Raw genomic sequence first — 13,573 nt, forward strand, 5'->3', positions numbered from 1 at the left:
CCAAAAATAATAAACAATAATTTCGGATGTCACTAACAGGCAGGTTTTGGGCAAGAAGAGTAAAAATTAAAGAATTCAGAGCAACACGGGTAAAAATCCGGGTTAATAAACAAGAAAGCGAAGTCATTGCCATTGAAGCAATTTTTCCTTTCAACAAATTTAAGTTAGAATAATATTAGGTATTGAATGAATCTTTTTGGAAAAACATCACTCATGATGTATTTCATGAGAAAAGAATCAAGGTATAGATAATTCAACCACGAGGAAAGGTTGAGATAGAAGTGGCGTGAGGGGAATAGAGTGCTACGCATGCGCTCGTAATATGTTCTGCACTAGCCGGTAAGGCAGGGCAACCAACCTAACGTCGATCTTTTCTCTTCTTCTATCTGATCTGCAGATCTCACATGGAGAAAAGTGGTTACAAATTATTGCTTTTACACTTATTTTTTTTTAGACAGAGTTCACATACCAAATGTTTTTTTACAATGAAAGTAATACTCACACGACTTCTAGAGGATAGAGAGTTATCAATATTGTCCTCAATATTTCCTGTTATACTTCTAATGAAATCAGTTTTGAATCGACTTTCTTTAATATGACTGTATTTGTCTCGAGGCGGCGCTTCGTTTCGAGAATAGTCGACCAAATCGGAACGCTCCTCTTTTATTTTAATACCTCTTTCCTCTTTTATTTTACTACCTCTTTCCTCTTTCACTTTCTTCTCCTTTTTTACCTTTGCATTAGGTTCCTCTTTCACTTCTCTGTGAAAAATGTAACAATGTTTGATAAGAATATTATAAGAAAAATATAGTAAGATCATCAAGAGAATGAAAGACTACACCAACGAATTTCAAAAGCTTTCAACCATTTTTACATTTCAGAAAAGAGTAAATCTAAGCATGCATGCAGCATCAATTTTTTTGTACGGTAGGTGTTTGACCTCATAAAACCCAACTAGTGTTGTTCTCAATACTCAAAAATTTGAAAATTAAACAGGCAAAAAGATCATGCTTCCCTGATTAGCCAGCAGTCTAACTCACCTCTTCATCGATTTGTATTTTTGAACAAGGTGCTGTGGAGGTTTGGATTTGAGTGAATTGACAAAATCTTTTATACTATCAAAAAGAGAGCTTTCAAGTTTCAATTTCACAGACTTGTCCTGAAAACAACCAAAATTTAATTATGAATTCAAAATAAATGTAATGACCACCAGAAGTATTGCAATAAAAATTGAAGCATTCATAAACCATTATTAGGTTACATGCATCACAAAATAATAAAAAGAAGTATTAGGCTACAGTATTGTATAAAACAGTTTAATCTATTAGAAGATATTAGAAGATGGTATGATTACCCAACAACATACAATAATTTTTTCATCTTTTCAGAAGAACTAGCTGAATTGGTTCAAATTATTATTTCCTCCACCTACTGTCTAAAGTACTTACTTTACTCCCTGAAACATAATACTAAAGTGTCACTTTTTCGCTCTCGGTAGTAAAAAACAGAAAAACTCCCTAGGGAGGAAAAGTGACTCCATTTAAATAACATGGGAAGCATCTCTATTTTAAAACTTATATTGTAATAGGTTAGAAGGTCTAAGCTCTGATGAGAAAGCATAATAGAGGTGTCTGTCATTGAGTCAACTGAATTCAATACCACAACCAGAAATTTGATCAACTCATGAAATATATGTTTGTATGATATTATATTCTTAATATTAGTAGAAGATAAAGATTTATACAATTTTAAAAATATTTTATTCTATTCAAAATACCAGCCAACAAATATTTTTGATCTGCAATTCAAATCTGAACCGCGTGATCTGGAGTCAGCCATTTTTGGTAGACGCCCATCTGGTATAATTGTTACAACTTTTGCCGATAGATAGCGCAATCGGCAGTGCCAATCAGACGACCGGTTTTTATTTTTAGGTTTAAGATTTTAGGTTATGTTGTTAGGAAACATTGTCACCAATACGTAAGTTATTAAAATGATATTATTTGCAGTTTCTATAAAAAAATGTAGATGGAGGAAAAATGTTGTGTACATCACAAGCGAAAAATACGTTTTCTCCCTCGGGAAAATTGTTGCCCTCGACTTCGCCTCGGGCTTCAAACTTTTTCCCACAGGGAGAAAAAGTCGTACTTTTCACTCTAGATATACAAATAACTATTATTATAATAGTGATTTTATTTCTATTTATGAAAAATACTTAGCCTTAAATTTCCATCATCCGATTATTTTTATTTATTCGAATGGATTTGATTGGTGGGCGACCAGAGTTATTCCAACTTCACCAATGTTGGTGAACCACTCTGTAAATTTGTTAATCTCTAATGCGTGTTTTATGACAAAGTTTGACAAGGAGCTTTGTAAAAATTGATTGTCGGCTCGATTAAATGAATAGTATTAGTTAGTTAGTTATTATTATTCATTATTCGAAATCATGTTAATGCTTACTAAAAAAATCTGGTGTGGCGCACTTACACAACTTTCCTTGCTGTTATGAAAATTATTATTATTATGTCGACGCTAGTCGACCTACCTGACGCTAGTGTTCACGCGCATCTCAAGTCTACTATTCAAAGATTTGAGCCAGCTGGTGACAGGGCAATAGCGCTGGAGAAACACGAGGTCTGCTATCTCTTCATAGTGAATGATTTAATAGAATCAACAATAATTTACAATTGAATAATCACATTTTCTGGAATTTGGAGCTTATTTTCAATTTTTGGTGAAAATGTTACTGGACATTAATTGTAGAAATTCTCATCCTCAATCTTTTCCACTCGATTTTTTTTGTTTAGATTGTATCTGAAGCCTGATAATTGAGAATCTAAAATCAAACTTTGCATAGATGGGGCGGAGCTCCTGAAATTTTTACAGATATGGGACTTGTGGCAGTTGATAGAGCTTATCGATGACTATTTTAGGTATAACTTTAGTCAAAATCGTTGGAGCCGTTTTCGAGAAAATCGCGAAAAACCCTGTTTTTGACAACATTTTCGCCATTTTAGCCGCCATCTTGAATCGCATTTGATCGAAATTGTTCGTGTCGGATCCTTATATTGTAAGAACCTTACGTTCCAAATTTCAAGTCATTCCGTTAATTGGGAGATGAGATATCGTGTACACAGACGCACATACACTCATACACACACACACACACACACACACACCACACACACACACACACACAACACACACACACACACACACACACACACACAGACCAATACCCAAAAACCACTTTTTTGGACTCAGGGGACCTTGAAACGTATAGAAATTTAGAAATTGGGGCACCTTAATTTTTTCGGAAAGCAATACTTTCCTTACCTATGGTAATAGGGCAAGAAAGTAAAAATATAGTGTTTGAAAACAGAAAAAACACTTTTGTGCACTTAGATTTGACTCTTTCTTAGCAGTCAGGTCTGGTGTATAACTTAAGTGAGGTGAATTGACTCGTATCATGAATGGATTTGATCTAGTTCATGTTTTTGGAATGGATAAATTATAAAAGGAATCCCTCGGGATACTTATAAAAAGAATTCAGCTTTCAACTGAAATGGACAGCTTTCTGAAATGAAATCATTACCTTTTTTCGCACTATCTCTTTGCCCTCAGCTTTCATCCTTCTATGCTTATTCTTGTACCAGAGACCTGTTAAATTGATAAAATAATTGATTAGAGATACCATCTACATTATTTTATGATCCAAGTTGTATGGAGTACGATATTTCATTTAAAAAGTATACTGCAGGTGTCAACTGTCAACTTTTCGTTGTTCTTCAAGTGAAAAAACAAATCATGAAACTTGTCACTTAAGACTAGGGGTTGCTTTCTCCACAAAATTTGAACTAAAATTTCTAGTGTAAACCATCATCAGCTGACTTAATTGAAACACATTATAATAAAAGAGACTATTCATAGATTAAACTGGTTTAATAGTTGAACTAACTTTGGAGAAAGCGACCCTGAGCACCACCTCCTTAGGGCTTGTTCACATGACAACGATTTACGTTCGGTTGTCGCGCGGTTGACCAACCGAGCGGTTGCCAGGTATAGGGAAAGACATGGTGCCGTACACTTACAACGCTCGGTTTGAGCAGTCGCCGGCGAATCACGGCGGTTGAAGTTTCCAGTCCAACCGCTCGGTTGTCGCTCGGTTGCCGGGCGGTTTGATATACTAGAGCAGGCATGAGAGCGTACACATGTCTTCAGTCAACCGAGCGGTTTCGAGCAGAGCAGTACACATAGTGCTCATTCTATTACAATTTCAGTTCAATTAAAATTTCATTCTATTACAATTTTCAGTTCAGTTAGTTAGTTCAGTTTAAGTTAGTTCGTAGAGGATCATAGTCATAGTAGTATCCAAAGTTAATAATTCATCAAATGAGGTTATGCTCATTCGAAAGTAATTGAAAAACTTTGGAGGATACTGCCTCAATTTTGGGTAAAGCATAGCGTAACAAACGAGCCCATGGTCAATCTGTCATCTGTCACTGGACGCATCCACCATCTTCTTTGTCTTCTTCGTCGCGCTCTGTATCTACGATATAACAACCAAACACATGTTAACTCTTCCAACTCCATTTCTGTACTGAGTACTGTTTGATCGTTGCTGTACTGCCCGACTAGCAACGTTCACTGAACCCTTAACTGAGCGCAAACCGCTCATGAATCGCTGTCATGTGTACGAGGCTGGCAAACCGAGCGATTTGCCAATCGAGCAACAACCGAGCGTGAATCGCTGTCATGTGAACAAGCTCTAAACAAAGCCATAGTGCATGCTGGTGACGTCAGCACAGGTAGGGCTCCTACACCAATAAATTTGTTGATTTCAGCTGATCAGCTAGCAGTGGCGGCTGGTGTAAATATAGTTTGGAGGTTGCATATATCAATCCTTACTTTCATAGGAAATAAGAAAGCAATAAATTGGGATGATTATTTTATTGAATTACATTGAAGTACTTGAATTAGGCTATATCATTTTTTTCTCAACATAATTCCAAGTCACTGTAAGAGATAACAAGGAAATGAATAAGTTACAAGATTCGAACAATACAATAGAAATAAAAATCCCAAAACTGTTTAGAGAACTGATAAAAAACATCGCTCATTCTTTATTATTAGCCTGGAAAGACAATAGATAGCACAAATATATTTTTTAACTGCCGCTTTTAATCACGCACTCACGCAAACCCAATTTTACAGCTTGTTTGGAATTTTCAAGATTTGAACGTTTTTCAAACATTCCAAGTTTCAATTTCATTCTCAATTGCCATTAAACTATATAAATCAATAAATGTTCATTAGAATTATGATGTATACTTATTATATCAATCAATAAAGAATAAAGAATAAAGAATAAATAGGCTAGCTTTCATTCATTACACAATCACTGACATATCCTTAAATCAAAACAAACAAAACTTTCCAACGTGGTCTGTCCTCTCGTCGTCTGTAGTGTGATAATATAGAAAATCAATACGAAGGCAGTCTTCATATGTTGATATTGTTGGTATCGTATTGTTAGTTTCTATACTGGGTTGTAGGAACGCTGCAATTATACGTTCCTTAAAATGCCATTCGTTGTCATAGCAACCAACTGGTTTGCCAGCACTTTAGACTTCCAATGTTATTCTCCCATAGAAGCGACGCGTCATAGGGTGTTGCAAATTCAAAGCGCTCCTTCTTCGGATCGCGCAAATTCAAAATGTTGGACTATCTGTTCTGGCTTTCTGCTGTATGAATTGAGAAAATAATTTCTAATTATATAACCATCAAATCGAGGTGCTATTAAGACGTTTTAGAAGAATCTTTCTATTGCTTGATTTGTTGTGCAACCTTAAGAGGAGCCGCCCCTGTCAGCTAGTGTTTTTATTGGTGTAGGAGCCCTACCTGTGCTGACTTTACCCTCAATCACCTGTCCTGCACTATGGCTTTGTTTAAGAAGGTAGTGCCCTGAGGTCCATATGGTTAACACGGATCCATCTCGATTTAAACGGAGATTGATCAGATGTTGGTTTAAACCACGTTTGTAGCAAATGTGAGTATGTGACCATATCAGTAAACCTAGATTAGTGTTGACCGTAAATGCTGCATAGGTTATGAGAATCGACTCCAGGGCATAAGAGTCCCTTAGCTTTGCCGCCGTGACCTTGAAACGGCATATATATTATATAGGGAATTTATGGTTTGCATATTCTTGCAAAAACATTGGGCTCAAGGCTGTTCGGTACACTTCTTTTTATTGGATAATCTTTTTCAATATAATTGTTAAGATCATTATAATAAGAGTGAGAAAAATTGGCAACTGAAATTTTCAAGTAGTCTAATAAGCGAGGTATGGTATGTTGAAAGTGCAAACTCCGTTTTCTTTCCAGATCATAAACGGTTTCGAATTTTCCATTGGAGTTTTTTTTAATACATTCAGTAGGTACATCATTGGCTTGGTTCTAATATGCGTTTTTTCGCGATTTATGCCAAAATGAAAAAAATATCGAATTTACAAAAAATGTTACTTTTTCTTTATGAACGATATGAGGAATAAAATGTTTTAGTTTGGAAAGATACATTTTTTGAAGTTTCAAGAGAAGTTCTGTTAATATAGTCGAAACCGTTTATGATCTGGAAAGAAAACGGAATCTGGAAAATTAGCACTTCAACAACCCATAACTCGCTTATTAGACCACTTAAAAATTTCAGTTGCCACTTTTTCTCACTCTTATAATGATCTTAGCAATTATATTGAAAAAGATTATCCAATTTGAATAAAAAAAGTATACCGAATAGCCTTAACAGCCCCTGAATACCTATATGGGGAAGCTACCTAAATAGCTTCCTTGAAGAAAGCTCCCTACACACAGGGATCCTTCATGTTGAAAACTGATACTCCTGCTGTACAGGTGCGCAGCACACATTACAGTACAGATCAGTTGGCAGTCTATTGTTGGCTAGCAAGTGCATATTATGCAACTGCTTAGCATGGTAGATGCTGCTGCGTTAAATGCTCTACATAGTATTTCAGCGGAAAGACCTAGTTTCATAATTCTTTCTTTAAAAATAAATTCAATTAATTCTCTACATATACGCAATATTATTTATACACGAATTATCAAAAACAAAACATTTTTTCAGTAACTTTTCATGTCATGAAAATTTCAAGATGTAGATTTCTCGACTTGAGTACCTCGTTTACAAGATATCGTTCACTAATTTACAGTTTCATTGACATAATTGGCATTCTCAAATAATTCTCCTGACATTACTTCAAAGTTTCATTGATTTATAATTATTAGTTTGAGAGTAACTGGGTTAGAACACTATTTACAAATCAAGTCTCATTCTTATTTAATTCTATTTATCATTAGAATCAGTAGATTTATATTGAAAGTTCACAGGACAAAAAGGATGCGTAATCATTAGTTTTATAGGATCACATTTTTTTGAGATATACTAGAAAGTTTCGATGTTTTTGAACGGGTGGTATTGAACTGTAGTGGCCCTACGCCCACAGGCAGAGCTAAAGGATACGGACTGTACTAATTTTGAATACAACATAGGTTGAAATTCGGTTACAATAATATTTCAAAATGCCGAAATATAGTAAGTTTATCAAGATTAGTGTTCTGTATTATGTGATCAAGTTATTTTCTTACCAATTTCTTTGCCTCTGAGTCCAGGGGGCGGTCTATCAGATGGACTCCTATCACCAGACTGACTCCTCCCCTCATCATGCTCTTCTCTATAACGACCTCCTCTTCCACCTCCGCCTCCTCTTCCAGCTCTATAATGCGAGCCACGTCTTGGATGTCGTCCCATTGAGCCGCCGCGGCCTCTTCTGTATCTGCCACCTGAAATAGAGGCATTCAATTGGGTGAGGTGTATTGCATGGTATCCTATTTGGACAATGTGAATGGAGTTATGGAAACGTGTTGGATAAAAACTTGAGTGCGGTAGGAGGTATTAAAAGGGGTCATCGCAGTAATTTGGATTCAAGTCCTGTTCTTGGATTCCACTTGAATACGCTCATTAGTAATCTCCTCTTATCTGTTGATTTGCACCTTGCACATTGCACTGGCTACTTGTTTTTTTATTTACCGAAACATACTATACTCTGAAACACTAAGTTCGACTGTTATCTAATTCTATCTTGGTAAAAGTTATAATTTATTATAAATAGGCGACAAGTAGGTTAAAATTCAATAACAATAGGATAGTCTGAGGGTTATCATAGAGGTTAATCCTCTCTGGTTCCCTATGCTCTCAAAAAATTTTAAACGTTGTTCTCCTATCTTTCCCCACTGCCATTATGTGGACTACTATCTATAGTGAGGTCCACACTATAATAGCAGTGAAAAAAGCTTCGTTATTATGGGATTGTGGACTTTGCTTTATTCTAAACTTCTTTGAGTTATATCTGACTGGGAGAGCACAGGTGGTGTCCTGTCAATACCCTGTGAATTTTGGGTTACCTCAGGGTTCAATACTAGGGCCAATCCTGTATAACATATCAATGACCTGGACAACAATGGTTCCTTTTTGCTGATAATACATCAATATCGAGGCACCGAGCTCCGCTCGTTATTTTTATTTATTGATAAACAGAACACAATTCTCTAAAATGATTGTGTTTATATTTTACAGCTGGCTATATGTCAGCTTATTAATTTCGGGGATGCGATATTTTGATTTTTCACAGACTCACTCGCCCAGTCACTTTTTTACTATCCACAGACGACGAAAGTCTCAGCTGTTTCAGCCAAGGATGAATTATCATTTTAATGTCGTTCAGCGAGTTTTCCCAAGGATGAGACCTAGTGCAATCGAATTTTTATATCATAAACCTACTATGTTCCAAATTTCGTGAAAACCGTTAGAGCCGTTTTCTAGATCCGTTGAACATAAATAACCATAAATAAATATTTAACCAATTAATATAGATAACCAAATATAAACATAATATTCAGATATACAGAAATTGCTCGCTTAATATAATAAGATAACCAAATACAAAAATATATACAGAAATTGCTCGCTTGATATAGTGGGATTGCTATCTTCTGTCATTGACCTTCAGCAGGTGTTGGAGATGTCAGCGGAGTATCTGCGGTCTTCAACTTCATGATTACAGGTCAATCGTTTCCAACTGAATGAGAGCAAGACGCAAAAAAGCATCTTCAGCTTGTCGCAAAGTCTGCCTCATGATCAGGAACCGATGAAGCTGCTTGGCTTTGTATTGGATTCGAAACAGCTGGGATAGCCACATCTAGCAGGTGACTAGGAGTCCCGAATCTGTTTCCTGTTGCTCAAGCTGAGGGTACAGGTGACGGATGCATATCTGGTAATGGTGTATCATGCACTTTTCCACTGCCATATCTCCCACGGTCTACTCATGTGGGTCATTCAGACAAGGTTGTGGACATACTGAAGCTGCAAAAACGGGCTGCTAGGATTATTACTGCAAGCGAACATCATGCACATTGCAAGTCCATTTTTGTTAGGCTAGGTATCCTAACAGTAGTCAGTCACTTCCTTCTTCTCTGCCACATGTATATGAAGAAGAATCAACAAAATTTGTTGACTTGGACTGATGTACATCACCATAATACCAGGCATCGTGTGTTGTTTGAAATACCCAGGGTGTGCCTCAAGACTCAAGAGATCGCTGGTATGCTACATAAGTTAGCTCTCCGCTACTTCAACAGGCTACCTGCAGGAGTGAAGCAGTTGGATACCAGCAAGTTCGATAGGGTTGTGACTGGTTTTTGAGAGCCAGGGCTTATTGTGATGTCCAGGAATTTTTAAACGATGACCTGTCTCAAATACTATCTGGCTAATTTGCCAGTAAATCAAAGAGCAAGGCCTTAGATGTTAACTAAGTGTGCTTTATCTTGATCGCTGCCATCTTGATAAATTAGTGTTTTTTTTTGTTGTTTTGACGTGACAATGACGCCATCGATCCCACAATTGTGGGTAATGGATGAAGAATAAGGTATAAGATATAAATATAGGAGAACAGCGCTGCCGAACCTTGTCACTGTCTTCTATGGAGGATAGCTAATACGAATTATCTAATGATATTACACATCATTATAGTGGGGTGTTTAATTATTCATTGAATTACCTTTGCGTATTAAAAAATATTCAATGCATAAAACTTTATTGTTTTAATTGTATTAATTATTATAGTATTCTAATTTGTATTGTAATTGTTTTTGATGAATAAACTTTGATTTGAATGTAATAGGAACTGTTCATTCAATATTTAAATAACCAATTATATTTTATTTGTCAACAAAATAAGCTATTTTTTCAATGACTAAATAATAATACATTTTTATAATTGAGAAAGAATATTTTGTATTTGTAAACATTCAAATACATCAGCAATTATTAATTGGTGTTTATAAGCTTACCCGATCCTTCCATTACAGGTATCTCCATTCTCCTCCAAAATGACAAGATTAGATTTCCATGAAAACGTTTTGATGCAATGAGAGAAAATTGGGGATGGGGAAGAGAAAATCTGCTTGGCAAAAAGAGACCTACCAACCGAACAAAATATTTGTTCATTCACTTATTCTGATCATGTTTACAATCAGTGAACGATTTTGTGAAAGCATTTGTTGAAATTAAGTATCAAATCAATAATCAACACTTTAAAATAATTAACATAGCATTAGCAAACTACAAGTATTTGTTCAACAGTACAACAATTACGAAAATATTGACAAAATAAATCTAACCAACTTAAACCAAAACCATGTAGTAAAAGTTCAGTAAGTAAATCATCAAAACCTAACAATCAGAATACCGAACGACCAACCCGGTAACGGCAAGGGTCAGCTGATTGCAACATTATTCTCTCGAGAGAGAGAACTGCATCGGGATACGCATGCGTTAGTATTAACCAGCCAGATGAGCTGGATAGGTCATCACGTCAATAATATACATTGTTTTTGTTGGAGCAGTTCTGTTCTGAGTTGTAACTGTTACTGAACAGTGACAGCAGTTCCGCACCCTAAATATACCCGAAATACATAGAGGGCATTGTCAAGTCAGAGGATCGGCAAGTTCTCCTATCTTTCTACACTGCCATAATAATTAATAACGTGGACCTCACTATACAACAGCTAACTGTAATGAGTGTCGTATTCTCAAGCCTGGCTATACTGACTGCGAAGCTAAACTAGTTTCAAGAAATTTCGTGAAAACAATAGTGGCTTCATGTTGTAACTCAATTTTAACATGTGTGATGTGATGCAATAAGGCCGTATATTCAAGCCTGAGTGCTAGTCTATCGGCCTATAATGACAAATGTTATTCTCAAATGAGGAGGGGTGAGGAGTGAGAAGGTTCCTTTTACATTGCAGTGAATTGGAGCCAAAGCTTTGCTTTTGAGTGAGCTAGATATTGTCATCATATTGACGATAACAGCCGACTGAAGACAATGCAAGTTGAGTGCAGGCTTGAAATGTTATGGTTTGAGGTTCAGACCAGGCTTTAATCACACTACCCTGACTCAAAGCATAGGACTCCAGTTCCAGAAACCAGTTTTTCAGACCTTTCAACTTGACTTATTTGAAATTGTGTAATCAAAGGCTTATTTCGATCGATTTTTGACATAATTCTACTAATTTTTCAAGTAATCGGAATAAGTTCTTGTTTATATTTATATTATTCCACTTGAAATCCTAGCCTCACTTTTCGAACATCTAGGATACTCATGTCTCTTGGTGACCAGCATGTTGAGTCACCAAGAAACATGAGTATCCTTGCAAAAAATTGCATGGTTGCCTGTAAAGTTGGTATACGGGCGAAAGTTTTATGTGACAACGACTTTGAGTGGTAAAATAATTTTAATGTGAATATTCATTCCTATAGTAGGAAGAAGGATGAAATAATAGTAACAATTCAAAACATTTATTTATACAAAGAATTATATTTAAAACATTAATTTATACAAAGAATCTCACACTGAATTTCATATTAACAAAATTTTATTTTTACCTTCACACATCCTCAACAAAATCACTCTGTCTCTCTCGCTCTTAGGCGGGCTAACTGTGCTCGATTCAATTTTTTACATAGCAAGTCGCGCTCATTTTTTCAAGTTAAACAAATTATTATCGGCTGAGAAACGATTTATACTAATTTTGTGATTGAAAACTACCACAACGTTGTGATTACTACAACATAACCTATTCACTTATACCTATTATACTTACACTTATACCTATTCACTTATACTTATTCACATAACCTATTCACTAAGTAGTGGCCCAGTCGCAGGAGATTGCTCCGTTTCACTCTCTCTCCAGGTGAATGCTGCTGCAATGCTCGCCACTGCTCCTATTCGTGCTCTTTCCAGACGACCGTGAACCGAAACGAACGCTCTCACTCGCTCTCATTGTGAGCGCATAACGTGGGAACGTAACACAGTTTTTTGAAGTGTCACCCGGCAAACCAATTTATAAGACGTTGTCACATCAAAATCTCAAAAGAAAAAAAAAATTTCTCTGTGGTATCCTATAGATTCAGAAAGTGATGTTGGGATTTAAAGTGAATTTTCTCATCTAATGTAATTAAAAAAAATTATGGGAGTGAGTCATTAATTAAGGCAGATAAGCCAACACAGTTTAAAAAAAGATAAATCATGACTAGAGTCGTACGATTTGAGTCGCGTTAGTGAGCGTAGTGCCCACAAGTAACTGCAAACCTAGCTCCACAGTGCAGGCTGGTTGCTTGGCTGAATCGGACTAGGCGCTGAGACAGCAAATAATAGCAGCGTTGGTGGGAATGCGAGCGGCCGCAGTAACATCTTCCACCCAGCAATGGTCGGCGTAGTTCCGCCTAGCGGACAGATGAAAGATCAAACCAGTCGGTTATTTGATCCCTCCAGCCAGGCTCAGCCAAGCAGCCGAGACAATAGAACAATGGAGTGGCGGTCTTATTCGCGTTCATCAGCAGTTTTCTTTCTCACGATTATTTTGATTTTTGTGTGTCAATAATAACTCCAGTCACCAGTAAACAGTCACCCAGAAACGTGGTGTACTACCATATTAATGACTTTTCATGATGATTTTTAATTATTTAAAAACATTGTTGACATTCTGAGCCTTTAGGCTAAACTTGGGGTCGCTGAGAACGAATCTGCAATCAGAATTTCTCTATCACGAAAAATAACAAAAAAAATCCAGCTGTTGATCTTCCGGCAACCGTTAACAGTCATCCTGCAATGCGGCCGAAACACTTCCAAGCCAGACACCCATCTCGAATGACAACAACGCCAAGCTGTGAGAAACCATCCTGCACTGCGGCGCTAGGTTAACAGTCAGCTGATTGCAACTGAGAATTTGAACAGCTATTTGCATGCTGGCAATGGCAAGATTCAACTCACATCGTAAAATGAATGTGAATATTTGTGTAAAAACACGTGTATTTTATAACAGGGTAAAAGGAAAGGTTAAAAGCTCATATTGTTGCTTTTGAATGACGATTATGTTGATATTATCAGAGACAAGAAATATAGAAATTTAAAACTTACGCTTATCCTTTATCTATG

At 36.4% G+C, this 13,573-nt stretch overlaps 1 protein-coding gene across 1 annotated transcript in view; it reads right to left on the reverse strand.

Moving 5' to 3' along the window:
* LOC111059065 (ATP-dependent DNA/RNA helicase DHX36) overlaps nucleotides 1–10,793 on the reverse strand; it is a 35,675-nt gene extending 24,882 nt beyond the window's left edge. The window contains exons 1-5 of the mRNA XM_039431209.1: nucleotides 10,425–10,793; nucleotides 7,665–7,859; nucleotides 3,599–3,663; nucleotides 1,041–1,159; nucleotides 503–761 (exon numbers count right to left, since the gene is read on the reverse strand). Coding sequence (XP_039287143.1) covers nucleotides 503–761; nucleotides 1,041–1,159; nucleotides 3,599–3,663; nucleotides 7,665–7,859; nucleotides 10,425–10,581 — 795 coding nt within the window. The 5' untranslated portion in view covers nucleotides 10,582–10,793. The remainder of the gene's footprint in view (nucleotides 1–502; nucleotides 762–1,040; nucleotides 1,160–3,598; nucleotides 3,664–7,664; nucleotides 7,860–10,424) is intronic.
* Between the last annotated feature and the right edge of the window lie 2,780 nt (nucleotides 10,794–13,573).

This window comes from Nilaparvata lugens, chromosome 1 (assembly GCF_014356525.2).
Source record: "Nilaparvata lugens isolate BPH chromosome 1, ASM1435652v1, whole genome shotgun sequence".
Classification (NCBI taxonomy): domain Eukaryota; kingdom Metazoa; phylum Arthropoda; class Insecta; order Hemiptera; family Delphacidae; genus Nilaparvata; species Nilaparvata lugens.